Source organism: Aedes albopictus, chromosome 1, assembly GCF_035046485.1.
Source record: "Aedes albopictus strain Foshan chromosome 1, AalbF5, whole genome shotgun sequence".
Lineage (NCBI taxonomy): Eukaryota > Metazoa > Arthropoda > Insecta > Diptera > Culicidae > Aedes > Aedes albopictus.
In genome coordinates, this window is record NC_085136.1 from 103230959 (window position 1) to 103257480 (window position 26522).

The 26522-nt window shown below is 39.6% G+C and overlaps 1 protein-coding gene and 1 long non-coding RNA gene across 2 annotated transcripts in view; both read right to left on the reverse strand.

Annotated features, from left to right (window-relative positions):
• Positions 1-26522, reverse strand: part of LOC109409452 (uncharacterized) — an 86193-nt gene that overhangs the window by 32669 nt on the left and 27002 nt on the right. The window contains exon 2 of the mRNA XM_062845135.1: positions 19346-19662. Within this exon, the coding sequence (XP_062701119.1) occupies positions 19346-19533 (188 nt within the window). The 5' untranslated portion in view covers positions 19534-19662. The remainder of the gene's footprint in view (positions 1-19345; positions 19663-26522) is intronic.
• Positions 10571-14746, reverse strand: LOC134285091 (uncharacterized). The gene is made up of 2 exons (XR_009996137.1): positions 12743-14746; positions 10571-12322 (listed from the first exon to the last, which is right to left on the reverse strand). It is a non-coding gene; the product is annotated as an uncharacterized LOC134285091 (long non-coding RNA).

The following is a 26522-nucleotide window of genomic DNA, read 5'->3' on the forward strand; positions in this document are numbered from 1 at the left end:
ATTAATTACGTAAGAGTTTATGGGGGGAGGGGGGGTTTGAGAAATCTTACGCGCCATACAAAAATATTTGGACTTTCATACAAAAAATCTTACAAGGGAGGGTGGGGGTGTCAAAAAATCGTAAAAATTGCCTTACGTTATAAATGGACAGCCCCAAACGTCTTTGCCTCTCCACTTCCAGCACATTCATGCTCACCATTAGAAAAAAAAGTGTAAATGTCGAGGAGAAAAGATCAATTAGTGACAGGTCATTATCAAGCAGAGTCAAATCCTAACTCGACCACGCTGCTCGGTTAACAATCAATATGCGTGCGGGCTTTAACGAAATAGGCGGTCCACGGTTTACCCCCTTTGGCACCCTGTCATGTGATTACTTAATTCCGCTGGTCGTTTGAATAACAGTCGCAGCATGCGCTACATGTGGGAGCTGAAGCTTTTCTCCTTTCCTTTACGTTTGAAGATCGCGGCGAGTCGCGACGTAGGCACTACAGGCAACGAGTGACACGAGTAGTGGGTAAAGCGACGAACCTATAGCATGCGCAGTAGTATCGTAGTATGGGACAGGGACACACATCAAATTCTCACTCCAGTCGACTTTTTTGATTCCATTTAGGTCCCATATGAACTGTGCAAAATTTCAGCGCAATCGGTGAAACTATAATTTAGCGCAAGCGGTTCAAAGTTTTCATAGGATTTACTATGGGAAAAGTGACACTTTCAGATAAAAAATCCCAGAGGTCGCCCCTTGTCTCTTTAATTCAAATCGATCAACGTTTCTTGTATAAAAATCATTTATGAAACTTTCCTTCGAAGATCGCGAAACAATTGGATGCTTGTGAAAAAAGTTATTTATTTATTACCGATTAGTGATCCAACGAACGGCTTTTTGTTTTATTTTATTAGCAGCACTGTAGCTGCTGCCTTGGCTGCTGCTGTTTCTGGGGGTGGTGATGCCTCCCGCCACCCCATGCAACAACGGCAGCAGCAGTGCTGCTGATAAAACAAAATAAAAAGCCGTTCGTTGGATCACTAATCGGTAATAAATCAATAACTTTTTCCACAAGCATCCAATTGTTTTGCGGTCTTCGAAGGAAAGTTTCATAAATGATAATTCTACAAGAAGCATTGATCGATTTGAATTAAAGAGACAAAGGACGACCTCTGGGATTTTTTATCTGAAAGTGTAACTTTTCCCATAGTAAATCCTAAGCAAACTTTGAACCGCTTGCGCTAAATTATAGTTTCACCGATTGCGCTGAAATTTTGTACAGTTCATATGGGATCTAAATAGGATCTAGAAAGTCGACTGGAGCGAGGATTTATTTTTTCCATACAAGCGTGTCCCATACTAATGCGCAGTCGCTTGAACTTGTATGAAATAGTATTTCTACTCCGCAAAATACAAACTTTTTTTTATTCTATTAACGTTGGAACGGGGACTCTTCAAGGGGTATTGTAGAAACCAATACGTGATCGGGCTTGTTTCTCGAATTTGCACAGGGATCACAGCAAACTTACGACCTATTCAAATCGAACGCCAGAATTTGTCTCCGTGATTGCCATTTGATTTTTGACAACTGTTGACCTTATTAAGAACGATAGAGCATATTAGCACAGTCGTCATGAAGACGAATTGAACCGTGTAAAAATCATGCTGATCGTTTCATCCGACCGTGAGTTACGTTACCTTAAGGATAAACGTCTTAAAATCCCGCTTCAACAGTGCATCAGAACTTCAAACGCACAAATCTCAAGAAGCAACCCGGATAAAAACTATCCATAGGGTGTTTGGTGAAAACCATTCCTGCACCATACAGTGTACCAGCTACAATAAAGAGTATTGCAATGAAATGGTTCGCTATACTATACATTTACATTAGAATTTTATGTAACAATATATTATACTGTTTTTCTTACGTTTGAACCATTCACTTTTCCGAAACATTATTTTTCCGTGAATTTTTAATTATTTATTCAGTTTAAGATTTTGTCCGTGCTTTGTTTTGTTGATGTTTGAGACTTTTTTGATGCCAAGGAAAGGAAAGAGAAAAAAGTTAATAAGTTGAAACATCAATTTAAAGTCAATAACATGTTGAAAGCAGTGGTATACCAGATGTACTAAGAACTGCAGGTCCAAGCAGGGGTCCAAGAGATATGGCGGGCTAGGTGTGTTGTAGAGTGTGATGAGAGAAATACGAATGTAGGCCAACCCGGAAAGATGCAGGTCAGATTATCGTAAATCAGTGGATGAGTTCAACACTATTTTCTTCTGTATTTGCATTTAGGGGAGTTTTCACCTCTTCTCTCATGTGAACTTGCCTTCGACCGCAATTGAATCAAATGCGATTGACAAACTTTATCTTTGACGTAGAGCCATCTTTAACATATGAACTGGACTGAACACTGAAATGACTTCTACACACAGAAAAATAAACTGTAAACACAATTAAATTCTAGTTCAAATCAACCGATTTTTCAGTTTATTATAGCGACAAACTGATTTCTAGTTTAAACTGAACTGTTCTATTGTTTGATAATACAAATATTTTCATTTGTCGAAATTTTTGACAGTTTGTTAAAACAAACAGAGATATGGTATTTTCAACATAAAATAATGGATTGATTCAAACGACTGCACTTTTGCCACTAACAAACCCGGAATGTGATTGTGTTGGTGACGGCAGCAACTGCGGCAGCTCGGAAATCTATTTTTAGACCGTCGGTAAGTGGATGGAGAGGAGAACGACTAAAAAAAGTTTTCGTAAATTGAAAGCAATTTGCATAAAATGTACGGTCCAATCGTACCACCACGCTGAAACAGAACAAATGGAGTTGTATCATGTACGAAATCACGAATCCGACAGACGCTAAGCTTGCTCATTCGTAGATTTTAGCTCCCGCTTTGTAGAATGCCACAAAACAAACAAATGTCAAACGTTTTTTACTAACCATGCGTGGAAATAAAATTTCGCTTCGTAGAATGCAACAAAGCTTTGTAGCATGCTTTGTAGTCATCATTGATGTTTGAGTGGAGCGCAGAGACAACAAAGCAACATGTTTCCATGTGCATATGACGGTGCGTGTGCGAGAAGAGGAAAGGAAGCATGCTCTCAGTTGGAAGTAAAAGTTATTTATAAATTGAATCAGAGTAGAAAGCGTTCTGGTTGTTTCCGAACGGTTTCAACAAGTGCCTACAGATGTATGTCTAGCACTGGTAGGTATCAATCAGAAGATACGTGTTTCGGAGCCTGTGAAAACCAAGCTGATATACGAGTGCTATTTTTTTTTCAACATGATTTATGTCGGTCCGACAAAAAAAGAGACAGAAAAAATCTGTGTTATTGCGTCGGAGTGTTCTTTTTTACGAAACGAACTCAGGCACACTACAAATCTTTTCGTTGCAGAAAACAACGAATGGCATTCGTAAACCGGACGAGCGATTTCGTATAATGCAACAAAATATTTTTTCAGTGTATGAAGGATTATCCAAAACGCTCTGGACAATTCCCAACGCTCTGGAGAAATCCCAACGCACGCAATCTAGTAAGCCTAAGATGCCATTAACAGGAGGAAAATGACATGATAATATGACAATATATCAGTAACAAATTTTGAAAACGACGTATTATCAATGGAGTAGCATTGATTATACGTCGTTTTCAAAATTCGTTTCTGATATGGTTTATGTAATGTAAAACAATACAACATAACTTGGAGAGACGAACCAGCCAAGGGCTAAAGGTTTCTTTAATAAAGACAAATCAATCAACAACATAACAAAAGAGAACCATTCCAAAACCATTTCATTAAATGTATAACCAGTATAGTGAAAAAACAATTAAAAACAATTTATTTACGGTACATTTTATTGTTTGAAACCATTCATGTACCATACAATGTACGGTATATTTAAACCCACGTATCAGTATTTTGAACAATTTATTAACAACTAGCTGTCCCGGCAAACTTTGTCTTGCCGTCTTGGGGTGGTTTGACAACTGTTGAGCTCAAAATAGCACCGCACTCTAGATTGGTTTCATTTCGATCGTGTTGAATTCCTTCCCAACTCACAAAAAATCAGTACTTTATCAATTTTCTTACATTTTTCAGTTCATTTTTGAAACTTTTTATACATATAAACACAGCCACCATGAATACGAATCGAAACGTGCAAGGGTCATGCTGATCGGTTCGGCCGTTCGTGAGTTTTGTTGCCTCAAAGGGACTACAAACTCATTTTTATATATATAGATAAAATGTATGGTTTTGCAAAAAATATATATGGAGAAAAATATTTTTTATATTGTTACGGTACTTAACAACCTGTATAATATATTGTAAAAATCTTTTTTTACAATTCACGGTATGGTGTCTACATTACATCTTATTGTTTTTGTATTTTTTATTTTCACAGTGGTGTCTATTGTAAAAATATGGTTCTAAATAGTACTGTTACAATACAACGTTCGGTTTTTCTTGTGTATTTTTTATTCGGGAAGCTTTAAACTTCAGTGCATTTTATTATTCTGTTCTTGCTCACTTGTAATAAGCTTAAAATAAGAAGATCAGGTCCGCTGATTTTGTTTACAAAGAGATTTGTGCGCTCGAAATCGTGAGTAGGTGCCAAAGTCGGCTATTGTGGCGGCCATTTTTGGATCCTAACAAGTCTGTTCTTAAACACATTATTATTAGTAGATATAGTATAGCAATGAGAGTATATTACAGGTGGGGAAGAAGAAGAGATGGCTATGTATTAGTAAGCAAAGAAAAATGTAAACACAAATAGTGACGTCACTATTTGACACGCGTTCTTATGGGAGCTCGCTTTGCTTGTAGTAGTGACATGTTTTGCACCAGGCACGGATCTCACGTACACGAAGTATCGTCTTCCCCACCTCTATTAGACTCTCGTTGACTCGGAAAGTAACCAGCACTGCGAACTCGGCATTACCCTTTAAAGTGCAAAAAGTACCCACTTTTTGCAAATGTATGGAGCTGTCAAAAAACAGAGTAATTTGAAATTTTGGGAAAAGAGCAAATTTTGCCCTTTTTGTTGAACGGAGCTCTTACCCATTTGTGGGTGAAAATAATCTTGGACTTTTTCCTCTGTTCTCTTTTCTATTGATAAACTAAGAACAGATCTTAAATTAAATTTTGATAAAGTTTTGCAGATTTCAAATAGAAAACTGATCGTAGAAGTGCTGGTAAGTGCGTTTTATATATATTTGCAACTAGTTCTAAACGTCGAGAAAGTATCTCTTTTATTTTTGCAGGTTTTGTTCGAAGCACCAAAATCCCACCAGAACTCCTAAAAGATGGTACAACTTTTAATTCCCCCACCATACGGAAAATCCACGGAACATCTCAGCAAGCGAATGAAGCACATATCCCGAAAACAAATATTGCAGTTTGGCCAAAACATAGCCAAGCTAAGTAATGTTGATCTCGGCCTCACAACGAAGAATGAAGGAACACACATTTTCTTCGCGTTTACATGTAATGTTAAGTTATGTATGGCATTTATGATGATTCTCTGTTATATTTAAAGCAAATAAAGTATTCTCGCATGCATCACTGTAAATTGTTCATTCGGTTATTCAAAATTTCCTTAAAATTAAAAACCTGCAAAATCTCTCCGAAAAAAAATTAAAACAGAGTAAAATTTACTCTTTTTTCCCAGCCGAATTAATTCAGAATAATGGGTAAAATTTTAACGGTGAACTGACGTACGAGGGCTTTACTCTTTAAAGAGTAAAGGTCGTTTACTCTTTTTATGAGTTCACCTAGTTACTCTCGAAATGGGTACTTTTTCACCCTTTAAAGAGTACTTTGATCTTACAGTGAGCGCCCTGGGCTGTTGATGAAGACGATGGAAATCGTCTATGCTTCTGGTGGTAAAAATTGCAAATCTCCGTCAAAGAAAACTGAAGCAGCCACTGGGAAATCCCCTTCAGAGAGTAATGTTTTTTTCACACTCAATTTACCTCGATTGTTTTGCAGTTTGCAAATGCTCTTTGGGACGATTCAAATATGACGTCCATCATTTTTCGGGGATTTTAGACCCCCCTCCCCCCTCTGTCACGCTTTTTCGTATACCTAACATATGGAGTGTCACACTTTCTCAGATCCCCCCTCCCCCCTAAATGATGGACGTCATATTTGAATGACCCCTTTCAACAGCCGCAGCATCTCCACAAACTGCATTTGTTGTGATGGCTTTTGCAATTACCGCGTTTGCCACCCGCCGCCATCACTTTCGGTTTTATGCCGCCACTTTTTTCCCCCATTCGTATCTCTTTAATGAGCATCATGGGGTCCATCCATCCAAGCAAGCCAAGCCGTTCGAGGGGACCGTGAACAACCAGCAGGCCACGGCGCGGCGGCGAGTGGATAAGATCGCGATCTTTTTGTAAAACACCCATCAGCCATCAGGTAGGCTGCGCTCTGGCGTGGTGAGATCGACCACGATCTTACAAGCAAAAACAGTGCTCGTCGTCCATTAAGCGGTGCTTTTATGCGATGGTTGAACTTTGGTTGCTGCAGTGCAGTGTGTTTCAGGAAGCGAAGCTCCCTGATGGCAATTGCTGCAATGCCCTGCGGTGGTCTGTTTATAAACGTTTTATGGCCCTGCTATTGCAACTCATGTTTGATAAATGGACGCGTTGATGACGATGATGTAGGTTGATGTCGTCGGATGTTTATTCCGTTGCTTTCCAATCCAATTGATCGGAAAATGGATTGATTCATTTCTCTTCGTTGATCCTCTCTTTGTGTTATTACACAAAGTGTATGTGACGTCTTGAATAATCAAAGAGATTTTCAATTTTATTTCTGTTTTATTCTAATGTCACTTATAAACTAACTTTAACATTTTCAGTTTCTCACCAGCGATTGCTGCGATTGAAGTTTTATTACATGGCAATCGTCGTCAGGTCAAATCGCGGTGTGTGCCATGCTGCAGGCAGTGGTGCCAATACACCACAGTGTATTAAGTTTTCCAACGATTTTTTGGTCACGATCCGTAGGGGACGACTACATCTCGTTCCAGTAACACGAAACGTAATTGTGTAGTTGGTTTTCATAAACTTATCAAGCGAATGACAGATTCTACGAAGAGAAATCGACCAAATCAGGCCCTAAAGAAAAATCATTGTCGAACTATTATTACAGCAAGTACAGAGTTGCAATAATATCATAGGTACATACAAGTTCAAGAGACTGCATGCCATGGGTTCGTCGCTTTACCCATTAATTAATTAAGTAGTTTTAATCACATCACAGGGTGCCAAGGGGGGTAAACCGTAGACCGCCTATATCGCTAAAGTCCGCACGCATATTGATTGTTACCCGAGCAGCGTGATCGAGTTCGGATTTGACTCTGCTTGATAATGACCTGTCACTAATTGATCTTTTCTCCTCGACATTTACACTTTTTTTTTCTAATGTTGAGCATGATGGTGGTTGGAGTGGAGAGGCGAAGAAGTTAGCGCGGTTACCTCGAAGTTACGAGAGTGAGTGGGTATAAAAAAGCTACTCGCGTGATCAATGAACCTCGACACACGTAGTGCAGTTGAGCTTTCACCCTCAGCTTCGCGCACTGCCAAATGCGGCTTCTTGCCGCCAGCTAGTGCAGTGTTGAAGGTGGTTTTTTTGCTAATTTGTGGTCCCAACTGCAACTGTCTGAACTCTGTTACATACTTCCTATTTCAGCCAATTTCTTTGGTTGATTGCAGTACGGTCCATTAGACTGACCCGATTACAAAAATGTCAAAAAAAATCAACGGGCACCCTCTAGAATCGTGCTTTTGGATGAGAAGAACAATCTGTGAATGATTCAGCTCAATCGGTTGAAAACTGAGCTAGCGCAAAAAGTTGAAGATTTGTATGGGACATTCAGTCCAAATATTTGGGAAATTGGATGACCTCCAGTCTCTCATACAGCACTCTGGTTTGGCGAGTTCGATTTGGCTCAGAATTGAAAGAATAGTAGTTGATAGTCTAGGGAACAACATTGTAGAAGACCATATCATGATTAAACTTAATTTAGTTGCGGTTTCAGCCAGCAAAAGCAGAGTGAGGACATCTTTCCCCGTTTACTCTCGGTTGTTATATGCAGCACGCAGTGAAGAAAATTGTCAGACAAAAGAGGCACAAAACAAGCAACAAAGAAGGCGCAACGATTACTCTTTATTCCTACTGGTAACAGATAACGACATGATCTCGAAAATTGTTGCAGACAAAACGGAAGCTGAATTTGTTGCGTACTTTTCAACTCCTGAATAATCAATTATTACTAACCCAAAGTCGAAACTGTTTAAAGATAGATCTTCAGCAGAGAAACACTGCATACCGACTCGAAAGTTACCGTTCAGAAATCGCAATGCAAGGCTTAAAAATCTCTAAACTCGTGGTGTACGATGTTTATCCTGTTATTTTCAAGTTGGGACAAACTTATGTCGCATTGGGTGGATTGTCGCAACAAATACAGGTTGCGACATTGTCATTATTGTTGCGCGATGTTTGAATTTTGATTCACTGGCAGCACGTGTTTGTCGGTCGTAGCTTGCGCGCTACATCATAGGCAGCTATGCAATTCTCCATTGTCTCGATACCCATCCACGTGCGTGAGCAATGGAAATAAGGGACAACATAGCCGCCTATGATCAGTGCTGGAAAACCGTGAGGAAAATCGAGTCAGAAGACACACAAAAATGCCATCGCATCGCTATCCACTGCGGAACGAACGGTTCGTGCTGCTGTGGTTCGCGATTGGTGATTTGATGTTGCATGAAGAAGAAGAAGAAGAAGAAGAAGAACGATGGTGTTTTGAAAAAATCCTATCCTATAACACAGGGGAAGTTTTTAAAATGCCTCTATAAAATCTAAAACAAAATCTAATTGAAAACGGTTTGATGTACGGTGTTAGACTTTGAACGGACTACAAATTAAGTATCTCATCAAGAAAAAAAGTTAAATTTAAATTTATACGTTCAATATGTAGTCCGTCCAAAGTCTAATACCGTACATCAAACCGTTTTTAATTAGATTTTGTTTTAGATTTTATAGAGGCATTTTAAAATCTTCCCCTGTGTTGTAGGGATAGGATTTTTCAAAACACCATCGTTCTTCTTCTTCTTCTTCATGCAACATCAAATTTTAGGCTAATTCTCTAGCAGTTAAGCAATTTGCCTACGGAGATCAGTACCACAGATATAATGCTTCATCTCAGACGAGTTTACATAACAAAAAAGTAAATTAAATAAACTTTAGGCCAGTGAATCAAAATTCAACCATCGCGCAACAATAACGACAATGTCGCAACCTGAATTTTTTGCGACATTCTACCCAATGCGACATAGGTTTGTCCCAAGTTGAAAAAAATGGGATAAAGATCATACAGCACGAGTTTAGAGATTTTTAAGCCTTGCATTGTAATTTTCGAGCGGTAACTTCGAGTCGGTAAACACTGCAACGTTGCTGGATATGTATCATCAAAAAGTTTCGATTTTGGATTGGTAATAATTGACTATTCACGAGTTGAAAGGTACGCAACAAATTCAGCTTCCGTTTTTGTGGAGTTTAGGATTTCTCTGGGAAGGAATCACCCCTCACGTGCAGCACACACAACTTACCCAGGCTGACGTTGGTTCGCAAGTGGCAAGAGTGAACGCGGTTGGGTGACGCCTGGAATTGTTGCTGCGCAAGCAGGGATGCTAACATTGTCTGCTTGACAGTTCGCATCACATTCAAATGCGCTATATCGCCTGCTGTGATCATTATCTTTATCACAGCTTTATTCAGTACATCTTATATCTCACATCCTTCTTCTACTCTAAAGAAGTTTTACACATTTTTAACATAAAATTGAATTTCCGTATCTCAATTTGGAGTATTTACTTACAACCACATAATTAGCTGTTATATTACCTCGTCACATACGTTGCAGCTTCCATGGCTGCCGAATACAGTCTTCATTGTGAGGTACCATTCTGACTATGCTGCTGCTACTTTGTTTTCCAAAAAGATCGAACATTTTAGTACTTAATTGTAGGAATGATGTTTTCCGACGAGCAATGCACAATGGGTCCAGAGCCGTGTTTACGAAGACAAAAATGTTTGTGCCTAAACCTTAAGCTTTAGATACATGGTGTCTTTGGGAAAGTTTCTTCTTATTTTTCGACCTTCTTTCTCATTATTGTAAAATTAGAATGGTCCCTCTGGTTTCGCTGATCCAAACATCTGCTTTTTAATAGTTTTATGTACGTTCAAAAAATGTTCTACAAAGTTGTAAAAGAACTTATTTGGAGCAAGTTTGCCGAAGAAACCATTACTCTATCTCTTATGATTCCTAACTTATAATTTTTTGAAAGATTCATGTTAGGGTGATCCATGAATTTCAGTTTTCCTGAAATAACTTTTAATTCGTTCGTTTTTAGTAAATATTTTGTTCCGAGCACTTTTAGAACTATCAACGACGCATATTTTTTCCAAAGAGCCCAAAGTTCTAACTCTCATAGTTAAAAAGATATTGGCATTTTTCTTCGAAAAATTACTTTTTTTTCAAAATGTCATATCTCAAAAAGGAGCAAATGGATTTTCAATCTCCCGGTTGCATTGGAAAGATCGTACTCTGTTCTATTTATGGTGAAAAAACTGCAGGTACCTTTTTTGTTTAAAGCTTTTTATTGAATTTTGAAAATACGATTTTTTTCATGGTAATGCAGTTGTAACTTTGAAAATCGATGAGATACAAACTTGGCGTCTTCGACAAAATTGTGAGTTATTGGCTGCTCTAAAAGTGCCCAGAACAAAGTATTGCGAAAAAATCAACACATAAAATTATATTGAATAAAAACCGATTTTCATATGGAAAGCGGAACAATTTCAGCAACGTTTTCATGTTAACGTAAAAGCCTATCAAAGTTATATGATTTACAATATCTTATCAACATTGAGCCTAAATGGTAATGACAGTATAAATAAACATTGGTTCTATAATGAAATGGATGACCATTTACCAAGCTACTTAGATCTATCTAACAAAGACGAGTTGAATTTGCTTGAAATGTGTCATTTTTTCATATGAAAATCTGTTTTTACTCAATATAATTTTATGTGTTGATTTTTTCGCAACACTTTGTTCTGGGCCTTTTTATAGCAGCCAAAAACTCACAATTTTGTCGAAGACGCCAAGTTTGTATCTCATCGATTTTCAAAATTACAACTGCTTTTCCATAAAAAAAATCGTATTTTCCAAATTCAATAAAAAGCTTTAAACAAAAAAGGTACCTGCAGTTTTTGCACCATAAATAGAACAGAGTACGATCTTTCCAATGCAACCGGGAGATTGAAAATCCATTTGCTCCTTTCTGAGAGATGGCTTTTTAAAAAAAAGTTATTTTTCGAAGAAAAATGCCAATATCTTTTTAACTACGCGAGTTAGAACTTTGAGCTCTTTGGAAAAAATATGCGTCGCTGATAGTTCTCAAAGTGCTCGGAACAAAGTATTTACGAGAAACGAACGAATTAAAAGTTATTTCAGGAAAACTGAAATTCATGGATCACCCTAACATGAATCTTTTTAAAAAATAGAAGTTAGGAACCATAAGAGATGGAATAATGGTTTCTTCGGCAAACTTGCTCCAAATAAGTTCTTTTACAACTTTGCAGAACATTTTGTGAACGTACATAAAACTATTAAGAGGCAGATGTTTGGATCAGCGAAACTAGAGGGACCACCCTAATTTTACAATAATGAGAAAAAAAGTTGAAAAATAAGAAGAAACTTTCCCAAAGACACCATGTACCTAAAACTTATGGTTAAGGCACAAACATTTTTGTCTTCGTAAATACGGCTCTGGACCCATTGTGTAATGGTAGCTTGCACAATGACGTCATCATTATCTCTCTTTTTTTCTCTCTCGTTCGGGGTCGCTTGATACAGCCGTTCTTGCTCTCAAAATAGTTTTGAGGGCAATGCTTAAAAATCATATGTGATTTTGTTGAAGTTTTTTTTGTAATGCAAGCCTCTATACTTGTAATATTTAAAATAATTACCGCTTTGGCGATACTGAAAAAAAAATCTGGCTCTTTGAGTCTTTATTCAATCTTATACCCGAATTTATCCCATTTCTCCGTCGTTTAAATTCGAGATATCTGATAAAATACATCATATATAATCTATACATCTATCTATAGATAAAGAGAATAAAGCATTGTCATTCATTGAAACACTAGCCACAGAAAACAAACTGCATCAACATAATCCTTCTTTTGGCTAGCCGACATTGACGACACCTTTTGATAAACGATATATTGTAACCTGAGACAAGACTCGCGAAGACGGTCTTCTTTTTCTCCACTTTGCTATTTTTTTCTTCTTCCTATCTGTGTTGACATTATGTTTTGGGCTGGTGGTTCAAACACGTACGTGACCGCATCACCTCACATGCAGTGTGACTGAATCCCATTCACGCACAAAATCATGTTGAGGTGAAATTTTGCATCGCCAACAAACGCCAAGCAAAGTAATCATTGGAATATTTTGTTTTCAATTTATTTTTGACAGTACAGGAGAAGAAAATGCTGCTCGGAGTGAATTTTGGCTTCAGAATTTATCTCGGATAGCAATACTTTACTCGTTTTAGGTAACGTAATCAAACGGGCTACAACTGACAGCTCAGTTGGGCTGCACTTGACGTTGCTTTTTTTCCTCTTCGCGAGTCTCGTCTCAGATTGTAACCATTCGATCCCACATTTGCACGAATCAAAACTACGGGATTTTTCTAATATTTTTTTCCGTACATTGCTAAGATTTATCGGCCACGACAAACAACACGATGTAAGCTTCAGATTCGACATTTGCGCGAAGCAAAACAACGGGATTTTTCTAACCTAGCTTTTCGTCAGCGGACATTGTCGGCATTCTTCTTCCACGGCAAACAACACGCTGTAAGCATTCGATCCGACATTTGCACGATGCAAAACAACAGGATCTTTATAACCTTGCTTTTCGGCAGCGGACATTGCCGGGGGTTTTCCCCCACGGCAAACAACACCCTGTAAGCATTCGATCCGACATTTGCACGATGCAAAACAACAGGATCTTTATAACCTTGCTTTTCGGCAGCGGACATTGCCGGAGGTTTTCCCCCACGGCAAACAACACGCTGTAAGCACAAAATAACAGAATCACTATAGCTTTTCCTTACCAGTTACTGCTGCTGGTTTATTTTGCTCGTGTTTTATTTCTTCCTTAATAATTGTCCAAGCACAAAAAATCATCCGGAAGCATGCACCATCCGGAGCCCACGATGAATATCACACCACATTTTTCACTTTTTTTTTTGTGTTGTCGTAATTTTCTCACTTTCGCATGCAAATTGAAGAGTGATTCCTCCCAGGATTTCTCTGGGAAGGAATCACCCCTCACGTGCAGCACACACAACTTACCCAGGCTGACGTTGGTTCGCAAGTGGCAAGAGTGAACGCGGTTGGGTGACGCCTGGAATTGTTGCTGCGCAAGCAGGGATGCTAACATTGTCTGCTTGACAGTTCGCATCACATTCAAATGCGCTATATCGCCTGCTGTGATCATTATCTTTATCACAGCTTTATTCAGTACATCTTACATATATCTCACAGTTTTGTCTGCAACAAAATTTTTCGGGATCATGTCATTATCTGTTACCAGTTGGGATGAAGAGTAATCGCTGCGCCTTCTTTGTTACTTTTTTTGTGTCTCTTTTGTCTGACAATTCTCTTCACTGCTTTAGGCTAACATAATTGGGTTTTTAAATTTAGAACAATGTATTGATTTTTTGATTTTATACGAAAGAACACCTTTTTCTAAGCCAGTATGACTTTTTTCAGATTTTTAGAACTTTATTTTGATATCTAAATTCAATTACAAAGAGATTTTTTGAAATCACCTTTTGACAGCTGGGCAACTGTTTGACAGCTCCGCCCAGTACAAAATGCGATGAGGGGTGATTCGACAAATCACTCCCATACAAACTTTAAATCGATTTTTAAATAGGTTCCCGGGCACCAAAATTCATGAAAATTTGGATTTCGGCTCAGTTTGGCATGCAGATTCAGAATATGGAACTATCTCAACACCGCTAAAGAAGCCAATTGAATTGATTTTTTTCCAAACTCTCGAAAACGCCTAACAGTATGCAATGCGCGTACATCCATTCGTAATTGCCAGTGTTCATGTCGCCCCGATTCGACTTAAAATTGCTATTTTAAGTAAATTCTGATCAAAAATAAAATACTTCATCCATTGCTTAATCTCCGTATACATGTAGATAATGTAACAATACCCTTTTTTTTCTGGTAGACACACTCAAACACTCGTAATACTTTATCTGCCGTTGTTTCGAAATTATAAGAATTTCACTATATGAAAAACATATTTCAATTTCAATGATATTTCAATTATTTTGGAGGAACATTAATGGTACTTTTGAAAAATAGAACAATGTCGCCAGCTCAGTTTTCAACCGATTGGGCTGAATCTTTCACAGATTGTTCTTCTCATCCAAAGGCATGATTCTAGAGGGTTTCCCGTGAATTTTGAAAACTTTTTTTTCGCATTATACAAATGTGGGCCGGTCTACGGCCCATACTAGAATGAGGCTTATTTTACATTTTTTTTCCGGAATTAGTTTGCTAAGTGTAAAATGTCCATTTGGTTCAAACAAGCAAGTTGTTTTATTGCGATTTTTTTTTTTAAATTATCCTATCCTCGGTACGAATTTGCCCTGTCTTGCTCACTCCCACAGAACATTTAAAAACAGCGCGCACAGTAAAAGTCAAATTTGACTTTTACTGTGTGCGCTGTATTTAACTTTTCTGTGGGGGTGAGCAGTAGGCTAGATTCGTGCAAAGGCTCATAGGGCACTGCATGTAATTCTCTCCTTCTCTTTTAATCTAACAAAAATTTTGCAAACAACAAGGCCAAGAAACGTCAAAATCCCATACAAAATCAAAACAATGCAGTGCCAAATAGGGCAGTGCATACGGCGGTTGCTAGGGCAGCAGGGATTTACAGTCCCGGGGCCCGACGAACCCCCGAGGAATGAGTGGTCGAGGGGGTGAAAAAGATTCTCGATCTTTAGCGGAGCCTTTGGGGCAGCTTACCTGGGCAGCCCCCACAGTAAGCTGTCCCTTACCGCGTTAATGCAGGACTCTGACGTGGTGGACCTTATTTCCCGTGCGGCTCGTGGGATTAACAATGAGCAAAAATTCAAGAAATCAGAACATTGGTGGAAGTAGTGGTGCGATCAATCCCTTCGCAAAAAGCGGGTCGATGAGGTCTCCGACAAGGAGAAGCGAGGAGGTAGGCACTGGGAGCTACGTACGCAGCTCAAGCGTGGGAGCTCCAGTCCACTTTCCAGCAAGCTAGCCGGTGGAGGTTATGGACGGAGCGTGGCTGCTGAGGGCCGTCAGCCAAGAAAATAAAGGACGGTCCGCAACAGAGGTGGCTGAGCAGCAGCTTGGCAAAATCATCGACTTTGCGTCCACTAAGTCGAATATAAGCAAGGACCTGAAAACGGCCTTGCTTCGACTGACTGCTGCAGCAGCGGAGCTTGCAAAGGAGAAAGTGCCGATGTTACAACCACTACCATCGATCGTCGATGGACGCGTACCTGCGGTCTAGGCTACGTTGAGTCTTTTTTGACATCTATTATAAGGCTACTATTGTGAGCAGAATCAAAGAATCCATGATAGCAGCTGGTCGATATCGCAAACGTGGTTTCGGGAAAATCGTTAGGCGAATATTTATTGAATTTGTGCGCCTTTAAATGCCTGTAAACTACAGTGAAGTTATTAGTAGTCTATATCACTTTCATTGAAAGTAGCAATGATAGAATTGATTTAGAGGAGTTAGAATTTGCTTTTGAAGTCAATGTTTAATCAATTATAGATGTAATTTAATTTAAACAAATTCGACAATAAACGCAATTTTACAAAAAAAAAAAAAAAAAAAAAAAAAGAGTGACGTAAATTAAAACTAATTGCCATAATTCCATAATACGGTGAACATTTTAGGTTATATTATCATTTGTCCGCTTCAGAACGTCCTATGACGAATTCTTACTCCTATCGCAAATAGTTACTCCTACGTAAGTTAGAATGATGATTATAAAGCACTTAGCAATCTTAACCGGCAAAATTAATAGATTTCTAGGTAAGGTTGCGAGATCCCCAGTTGTACTTCACAAGTAGCAAATACGGGAAGATATTTAATCTGTAAGATTGAATTACTATGTACCATGAAACCCCACTGAAATACATTTTTCTTCTAGTTTGAGCTGATTACTGAGCCCGCGCTGCTCCAAAAATTAGTACGTCTATTCCGTGTCCGAACAGCCGAAGTTTACTCAAACGGAGGCCTTCTCCTTCGCAGGAAGTCCGAAACAAGTGGAAGCGACTGCTCGCGACAAACGGGGAAAGCACACGCAGAAGCGGGCGAGGCAGCCGTCGGGCGAGGAGCTGTCTGGCGGTGCCCGAAAAGTCAGGCGAATAATTACCCCGAAAGTCGGTAACAATGCCGGAAGGTCGGACCCCAGCCAGGGTTCCCGGAAAGCTGAGAAGGATGGGCCTGAAAAGGCTGGACCGTCCCTTAACGAAGGTAGAGCGGAAAAAGAAGAAGACGAATCCGTCGGTAGTAGCTCAGGACGCCGAGCCAAGGCATAGGAAGGTACGTGCAAAGCGTGAGAAAGGCGACGCGCTCGTCATCAAGACGGAACAGTCCAAGTACTCGGACGTCTTGAAGACGATGCGAAGCGACGCCAAGCTTGAGGGTCTTGGAGCCGACGTACGCAGTAATAAACGTACTCGTACGGGCGAGATGATCCTGGAGCTGAAGCGCGAGAAGGAGTACAAGGGCGCCGCCTACAAGAGGCTGGCAGAAGAGGTCCTTGGTGAGGGCGTTGAGGTGAGGGATCTTACACATGAGGCGAGATTGAGATTGAGATCTTACACATTGATGAGATCACCGAAGTGGAAGAGCTCGTCACGGCACTGCGGCAACAGTGCGATGTGGAGGTGGCTGACGCAGCCGTTAGGCTACGGAAGGGGCCAGCAGGGACACAGATAGCTTTGGTTCAGCTACCTGTAGCGGACGTCAACAAGTCCGTTAAGATAGGGAACATAAAGGTGGGTTGGTGCGTATGTCATCTGACATTCCACGAGCCACCAGAGGTTTGCTTCAGGTGTATGGAACCAGGCCACAAGTCGTGGGACTGCAAATGCCCTGACAGGCGCAAACTGTGCAGGCGATGCGGCGCTGAAGATCATAAGGCCCAAAGCTGTACGCGTCCGCTCATCTGTATGATCTGTACCGGGAAATCCTCGAACAACAGACATCCGATGGGTGTTCCAAGGTGCCCGGCCTTCAAGAAAGCCGCAGTGAACAACAAATCACAGTGCAGGTAACGCAGCTGAACCTGAACCACTGTGATGCGGCTCAGCAACTGCTTTGTCAGGCGGTTTCTGAGTGTGAGACGGATATCGCCATCATAGCAGACCCATACCGAGTACCCGCCGGCAGCGACAAATACCTCGTCCAGGAGTTGATGTCTACTACCTATGAGGGCTTCGTGGTCGCCAAAGTAAACGGAGTCTTCTTTTGTAGCTGTTATGCGCCTCCACGGTGGCCGATCGAGCAGTTCTCGCAGATGCTGGACCGCATAACGACCGTGCTAACAGGGCGAAGGCCGGTGGTAATAGCGGGCGATTTTAATGCCTGGGCCGTGGAATGGGGAAGCCGTTTCACGAACCAGCGGGGTCAGATCCTGCTAGAAACACTGGTCATCTTAGATGTCGACTTGACTAATGTCGGTACCAAGAGTACCTATAGTCGAAACGGAGTGGAGTAAATTATTAACGTGACCTTTTGTAGTCCTGGTTCAACAAGTAGTTCAAACTGGAGAGTAGATGATGGCTACAATCACAGCGACCACCTGGTGGTTCGCTACAGTATCGACTAAAACAACAGCAGGCAGCGGATAGAAGAAGAGGCGGCTAGGCCAAGGCCAAGCCCTCGCAGGTGGAAGACATCATACTTCGACGAAGAGGTATTTAGGGAAGCGCTCCGCCGTGAGCGAAACTTAATCGGTTTAGACGGCGACGAGCTGGTAGCGGTGCTCTCACATGCGTGTGATGCAGCCATGCCTAGGCGAGTCCACCCTAGAAATGGGAGGCCACCGGCTTACTGGTGGACCGACGCGATTGCGGACCTGCGCCGCGCTTGCCTACGGGCTAGGCGGCGGATGCAGCGAGCACGATCAGAGGAAGAGCGAAACGAACGGCGAGTGGTGTTCGCTACTGCCCAAGTCGCGGTGAAGTCCGAGATATGGGAAGGGTAAAAGGCCTGCTTTGAGGGTCTCGGTCAGAGTACCAATGCGAATCCGTGGGGTGATGCCTTCAGGATCGTGCTGGCCAAGACAAGAAGTGTAATGGTTCGTATCGAGCAGTTTCTATAGATGTTGGAGAGGATCATCGAGAGGCTCTTTCCGCGTCATAATCTTAGTCCTTGGCCTCCTTTCGTTGGACAGCCGGGGACTGGGGATGAGGAGAGGGTCACCGATGTGGAACTTGCGGGGATAGCAAAGTCCCTTAGCGTAAATAAGGCCCCAGGTCTGGACGGAGTTCCGTATTGTTAGGCTCCCGAGATGTTTAGGTCTGTAGAGGCTCCCGAGATGTTTAGGTTTGCTATGCAGAAGTGCCTGAGTGAGGCAGTTTTCCCAGAAGTTCGGAAGAGAGAGTGCCTGGTTCTATTGCCAAAGGCGGAGAAACCACCCGGAGATCCGTCGGCATATAGACCAGTATGCTCGATCGACACGGCGGGGGTAAATGGTATCTAGAGCAACCAGTCTGGAAAAAGAGGTCGCTATCTTGTCGGTTACAAAGACCACCGAGATAGCGCTCCAGAGTAAGGGTTGAGGGGAACTCCCGGTTGAACTTTTTGAACACGGTAGTGAACAGCTGCACGAAACTCTGCACCTTATTCTGTTGAATACTCGAATACTAGTTGAATACAAGAGAACAGTCATATATTATTAGCATTCAGTTCTTGTCTGGTTCTCTTAAAAAAGACACGGACTCATTTAATGCACTTTGGTGCATTCTGCAGATATATGTACATTTTTTTTTTTTGAGAAATCCCACTAGAGATAGTCAGTTTCGGGCTGGAAATTTTTGTAATAAAGACATCTATCTATCTATAAAAAATTACTGAAATAACATTTGAAAACATAATAAGACGATTTACTTGAAGAAATATTTCCTGAAAAAAATCTGGTGAAATAAAAATAATATAAAATCAACTCACCTGTAGCTTTTCATCGCATCCTGCAGCCGTCGCTCCACGATCTGCGTAAAGCCCGGAATCTTCGACAGCTCAAAGCTGAGCGTGGGTTTCGCCTTGGCCGTCGTGAGCAGCGTCAGCACCCCACTCAGCAGGATCAGCAAAAAGCGGGTCAAATTTTTGGAAGTACCCCACCGCAACAACAGAGGCATGCTGATGGCCGCTGCTAGTAGTAGCTGCTGCTGTTCTTCCGCCTTCTTCGGCTTTCTTCTTCTCTTTCGGGTGCTCCCTCGTGGCCGCTGCTGCCGCCGCCGTCAAGATTTGCTCGTGCTTCGTAAACCCTATCATCATCATCACAGCAAGCACGCGCGCGCCCGATTAGATCACAGCAACCACATGGAAATCAAAACAGATACGGAAACATTACCACCAATTATTTATATGCACACAACGATTATCACAGTAGGCGCTTTGAACGGAAACTACAATCTCTTCTTTCACTTTTTGTGTCTCTGTGCCACAAGATGAGTATCGCGGTTGACCATGAAATTTCAAGTATTGCAACTTCCATAAATATCTCATGATGCGATGCGATGCGATGTCTGATGAAGCATTGTGCGTTTATCACAGTCCGTGTTGCTTTATGGTCCTCCACGCCTGCTTTTGTTGGCCCAGTATTTCAAGGACGGAGCGTGCGTAACACCTCCGTTGCTTCGCGTACACCACCGCACTTTATCCATCATTCCATCCGAAATGAGCATTTTTTCGTTTATCCGGTTTCCCAAGCGTCCGCGATGATGCCACGGTGCTTCAACTTATGATTGTTATCGAAAAAAAAAACAATGAACACAGGCTAACTCTTAATTTCTGGCGATTACGATTAATGTCTTCTTACCTACCAATTTCTAAAAATTATCTGTAGCTTAGGCGTATTGTGAGTGCCATGGAGTGAGGGTTCGATTCTCGCTCTAGTCAAGGGAAACTTTTTGGCAAACGAGAAATTCTCTACTAGTCCGCTGGATGTTTCGTGTTGTTCGTTGTCTAATGCTAGTATTTGTTCCTTTTCAACATTTGATTGAAGACGGTGAATCTGTTATTCGATATGAATGCATATATGGCCTATATATCACTTATGAATAAAGCTGAGTAAATACTCTTTTCCAAATGTATGAGAAGCCGTACAGCAAATCTCTGTGAATCTTCACAGAGATATGAATACAGAATGTTTACGGAGATTAATTCATATGACCTATTGCTAATAATTCGATGGTTCTCTCGATAGCAACTTGAGGAAAATTCTTCAGGGGTTTCTCAGTTCTTCCATGATAACTCCAAGAATTCCATCAGGGGTTCCTCCAAAAATCCATCCAAGAATTCATTCAGGGATTCCTTAAAAAAATCCTCTAGAAGTTTTGCTAGACGTTTCCAGTTGGAATGTATTTAAGGATTCCTCTTGAAATAAGGGATTCTTCCAGAATGTTTTTGTTCAAGGATCCCACCAGGATTTTTCTAGGAATTCCTTCAGAGATTACTCCAGGAGTCTATGAATAATTTCTCTTAAAGTTCCTTGAGATATTTCCCAGGCATCCCTTCAGGGATTCCTTGGGACTCCTTCTGGGGTTCCTCCAGAAATTTGTTCAAGGATTTGTCCTAGAATGCCTTGATGAATTTCTCCTGGAATTCCTTGAGGAATTTATCCAGGAATTACTCTAGAAACTTCTTAATAGATTTCTCCAGGGACTCCTGCAGGGATTTATCCCAGAATTCTGTGGTATTTTTCCTGGAATTTCTAGAGGAATTTCTTCATGATCTCCTTCGTGAATTTCTCCAGAAATACTTTTTTCCTAGAACTCTTGAAGAACTTTCTCCTGAATTGCTGGAAGGTTTTTTTTCAAGAGGAAAGAAACCATCATCGTTTATCAAAAACTCAAAACCAGTTTTCTCACTCAAATCTCAATCAATGTTAATACAAATTTATCACTGCAGTCTAGTCACCGTATGGATAATAGGGAAACCATTTTCAATGAAGGTTTTGTGATTTGAAGCAAGATTTATTAATGATTGCTGATGATTGAATGATGGTTATCTGAGCCTTAAGAACTCCTGGAGGAACTTCTCCAGAGATTTCTCAAGGAACTTATTCGGGGATTTCAATAGGAACTCCTTCAAAGATGCCTCCAGGAGCTCGTTTAGAGATTTTTTCTTGAATTCCTTCAGGGATTTCTCCATGAATATCTTCATAGATTTCTCCAGGAACTCCTGTCAGAAATTTTATTTACAAACTACTTTAGGGGTTTCTCCAGAATTTTTTCAGAGGTCTCTCGACGATTTTTCAGGAAATAATCAAGAAGTTTCTTTAGGAGTTTCTACAGGGTTTCCTGTAAGAATTTCATCAGGGATTCCTACAGCAATTCCTTCAGGGATTTCTCCAGGAATTCTTCCAGGATTTCTGGATTTCAGTAGGAACTCCTTCATGAATTCCTTGAGAGATTTTCCAGCAATTCTTTTGAGAACTCAGCCAATTTTGTTTTTTTTTACTTATTCGTTTATTTGGAAGGCTAAATTTTGTTAATTTGATTTCTATTTCATCGGCAAGTATTTTGAAAAATTACTTTGGAAAATTCTTTGGATATTTCTTTTAAAATTTCTTTGGCAGTTTATAGAATTTCATCGGAAATTTCTTTGGAAATTCCTTGGCCAATTTTTGGGGTTTTATTCGGAAATACTTTTGGAGATTCTTTGAGCATTTTTCTGATTTCTTTCAGCAACTCGTTTGGATACATATTCGGAAATGACTTTGTGGCATCCTTCGGCAGTTTCTTCGGGATTCCCTTGGATAATTTTTTGGCATTTTATTTGGAAAGTTCTTCGGTTGTTCCTTTAAGGTGCCTTCAGTTATTTCTATGCAAACGTGCCTATTCCCAAAAATTTGACAACCTCTTGCTAATCCTTGTTTTTTTTAATTCCTGACTTAATTCTTTTGAGATTTGTTTGCCCACTCCGTTGTAAATTCTTTTTTTTTTAATCCGCACGAGAGTATCTAATAGAACTTAAATTAAAAGTAATAACAGACAGAATTCCGTGAGGAATTTTCAGAGGGATTATTAGAAATTTGCTGAGGAGTTGAATGAAATTTACATTCACCGCGTTGAGAGTTGCCTTCACAGCTCGCTCACGACTTTGGTATACGTTTGCGACCCCAATGTTATTTGACAAACTTTCAGATAAAACTACAAGGTTAAATTCATCCATACATTGTTTTTCGATAGCATGCTTCTGAACTGAGATAAAAGCAAATGAATGTAAATCTTTGCAAATGAATGGTCGCAACCTTGCAAGGAAGAACCTCAAGAAGTTCCTTCAAGAATCATTTCCGATAGATTTTTTTCCTACAGATATTCAAAACTTTCTAAGCAAGGCAAAGGATCTCTACATATTTTATATTATATTTTTTTTTTTTAATTTTACATATGTCTCTCAAGGACTTCCGCCAGATTACAATTTTCTCAATATTTTTTTTGAAAACTCCGCAAGATGTTCAACTAAAATTTTCTCAAGGAAATTTCATCTCTTAAAGGGTGAGTCGATAATTATTGTGCCATTTTCAAACTAACGTAACTTTTTTCCTACTTCACCAAAATCAACCAAATTTTGCACAGTTTCTCCTTATAGTCTATTGTTTACATATATTGAATTGAGCTGTTATCAGTGAGATTCCGATCGATATAGAATACATTTAGTTAACAGTTCTAAAAAAGATGTTGTACAATCACATGCTAAAACCAAAAATCATGGTATCACGCCTTGGGAGAATTAATGATTATACACAATCGGATCATCTTAACGTTCGTCAATAGGTTTCAGGAACGGTTGTCAGTGAAACATAAGCTTGGAGCTGGGTGAAAACCAGGCACGATGCGCATAAACAAACCAGCAGTGGCGTCGCGTAACCTCACTTTTTACCTGTGCACCGACCCTAAAACTTGTAATTGCAGAGGATTTATGATTCAAATCGCAATAGAAATGAGTGAAAGCAGCTATTATCGTCATTTTCTAATTATTACAAGCAAATTTGTTCAAAAAATTCAAGAATTTATAATTGGTGCACAGGTAAAAAGTGAGGTTACGCGACGCCACTGCAAACCAGAGAACTTTAATTATTTGTTTCAAGTGGAGCCTGAACATGTCCACATGGAGGGCGTTAATTGAAAATGTCGTAAATTTCACTAAAAGGTATCCTAAATTTGAACCTATACCAAAAAGTTGAAATACATACATATGCTAAACTACTGTAAAAATTTGGTGTCATTTCGTTAACTGTAGACAATTTGCGAATCAGTTGAAGGTAGGGTGGCACAATAATTAACGACTCACCCTTTATTTCACGAATTCCACAAAAAGCTCATGTATGAATTCTACCGAGTATTTCTTGAAAAATTTCATCGCTGGTAAAACAAGGAGATAATGTAGATTTTTTTTCAAGAATACTCATTTCTTGAATTTCTTGAAATTCGGGAACTCCAAAGAAATTCTCTGTAAAGATCTCTCCTACAGGACTATTTCTAAAAATTGTTCCAACATTTTCTTAAGTACTCCTTCAGGAGTTTCTTTAGAAACTTTTTCAGGAATTCCTCCCAAAATTCTGTCATTATAAACTTTAATTGTTTTTTTTCGGTGACATCAATACTACTCAAAGTAAGAGGGAGTTTCTTTTGGATATTGTTTGAGAAATCATCCAAAGTTGCTTTCAAAAATCCGGCAATAATCTCTAAGGTTTAGAAAAATTTCTCCAAAATGTCTTAAAAAAATGTAGTAGGAAACTTCCAAAGAAACTCCAGCAGGAATTCATTAAAAAAAAATCTGCAGGAAGCTCTGGAACCATATATGAGGAACTCCGGCAATTTTAGTTTTTTTTCCAGCTGTGTCACGGTACTTCTTCAGAAATTTATTGAAGAATTGTCCCAAAAATTCCTCTAAGAGTTCTTTAAAATCTACCAATGTTTCTTTCTTAAAATTTTCATGTCTTTAAAAATTCCTCCAGTAGTTCCATCAAGAAATCTTCCATTTTTAAGAAATTCTCTCATTAAATACTTTAGAAAATCTTCAGTATTCTGTAGTAATTTCTGCAAAAGTTTTCTAGAGATTATCCCAGAAATTAATTTGTTTTTTTTTTCATAAAACCTGCCCGGGATTCTTTTCTGAATTTTGCTCCATGGATTTCTTTAGAAAATCCTCCAGGAATTCCCTTCGGAAAGTTTTCCGCGGATATCTTTTGAAAGTTCTTTAGAACATCTACTATGCATCACTACAGAATTTCTTCTAGAATTGCCATCGGAATTTTTGTTTGATGATTCTCCAAAAATTCCTGTAGAAAAGCTTTTATGGGTTTCATTAAAAAATCCTCTATAGGTTTTGTCAGGAATCCGTACGAGATTTTTTTAGGAAATCATCCAAGGATTCCTTCAGAAATGCATTCAGCAAGTCAAGGGAAATCAAAGGTTCCTCCAGAAATTCCTCCAAAGATTTGTTTAGAAAATCTTTCACAGACTCCTTCAGAAATTCTTACAAAGATTACTTCAGAAATTCCGCCAGGGATTTATTAAAAGACAATTAAAATACAATTCACACCGTCTTCAGCCAGAGGCTGCACAGACTGAACACATTACTTACACTAGACAACGGACAACACAGAACACCCAGTGGCCCAGTGGTGAATTTTTCGTTTGACGAAAAGTTTCCACCGACTGGAGCGGGAATCGAACCCACACTCCCTGGCTTACGATACGGCTAGACGACTGCCGCCGCTAACCGCACGGCCACGAAGCCCACATTATTTAGAAGTTTCCTTAGAGATTTTTTTCAAAAATTCCCTATGAGATTCATCCGTACATTCGTCCAAGTCCAAGAGCTCCATATCCAAGGTGGTGCAAAATCCGCCGCGTTTAATAATCTCTCGAGCGAATTGGACGAACGGTTACAAAATGTCTTCCAAAATTAATACATGGATTCCTTTAAAAATAACTTCTGGTATACGGTCTTAACATCTACCAAGTTTTCTAAGAGAAACCTTCTTTTTTTTTCTTTTAGCTATTTTTTAGACATTCTTCCAGGAATTCTATAAGAAATTTCTACAGGTTCTCCTTCTGATATTCCCTCTCTAAGAATTTCTCCAGGGATTCATTCGAAACGTTCTACAAGGATTCCTGTTTAAAAGATTCTTTAATAAATTCTTCCATTTGTTTCATCAGAAAATTCATGTATTTCTTCAGGAATTCCAACAGAGATTCAGGAATCGTTTCAGGGATTCCATTGAGAATTCCCACATTATTGTGTCTAGAAGTTCATTCAGAGATTCATATGTTTTTGGATGTATTACCCCAGAAATTTATCCGACATTTCCTCTAAAATTATCTCCAATAATTTCTCCATGAATTCTTTGAGAAATGAAACATATTTCTTAGGAATTCCTTTAGAAACATATCAAGAGTTTTTTTTTCTAGGGATCTTCCCAGGTATTCAAGAATTCTGTCAGAAAATCCTCCAATAATTTTACCAAAGGATTTCTCCGGGAATTTCCCTACAAATTCCTTAGTATCTTTTGCCAGAAATTCCACCAAGCATTTACCGAGAGTTTTGCCAGCATTTTTTTAAGAAATTCCTCCTGGGATTCTGTGTACTCATACATTCATATTTGAGGTTCAAGCTGACACTTTGGGGGAGGGTCCGCCTTCCTCATTTAGGGAACTCCTCAGGGTTTTTTTTCCAGGAATTCCTGGCAGGATTCCTTTAGATATTCCCATTGGCGTAGCTAGCTTTTTCTTACTCACTCTCCTAAACAACTGGGGATATAGGTCCACCGTTCCTTCCGCTTTTTCTCTTTTTAAGAAGAATGAGCGAGGAAAAAGAAAAGGCTAGCTTCGCCAATGGAAATTCCTTTGAGGGATTCCTTCAAAAATTATCCAAGGAGATTTTAAGAAATTCTTCTAAAAAATGCTTCTCAAATCCTACGGGAATTGTTTTGGAAATCTTTCCCATAGTTTCTGTAGAAATTCCTAATTAGATTTTTTTTTAAATTGCTTTATGGTTTCATAAGAAATGATGTCTGTAGTGACCCCTGCAGAATTTGTTCAGAAATTCCTCCAGGGGTTTTCAGAAACTTTCTCAGAAAATACAGAAGACTGCTTTACGGAATAACTGAAGA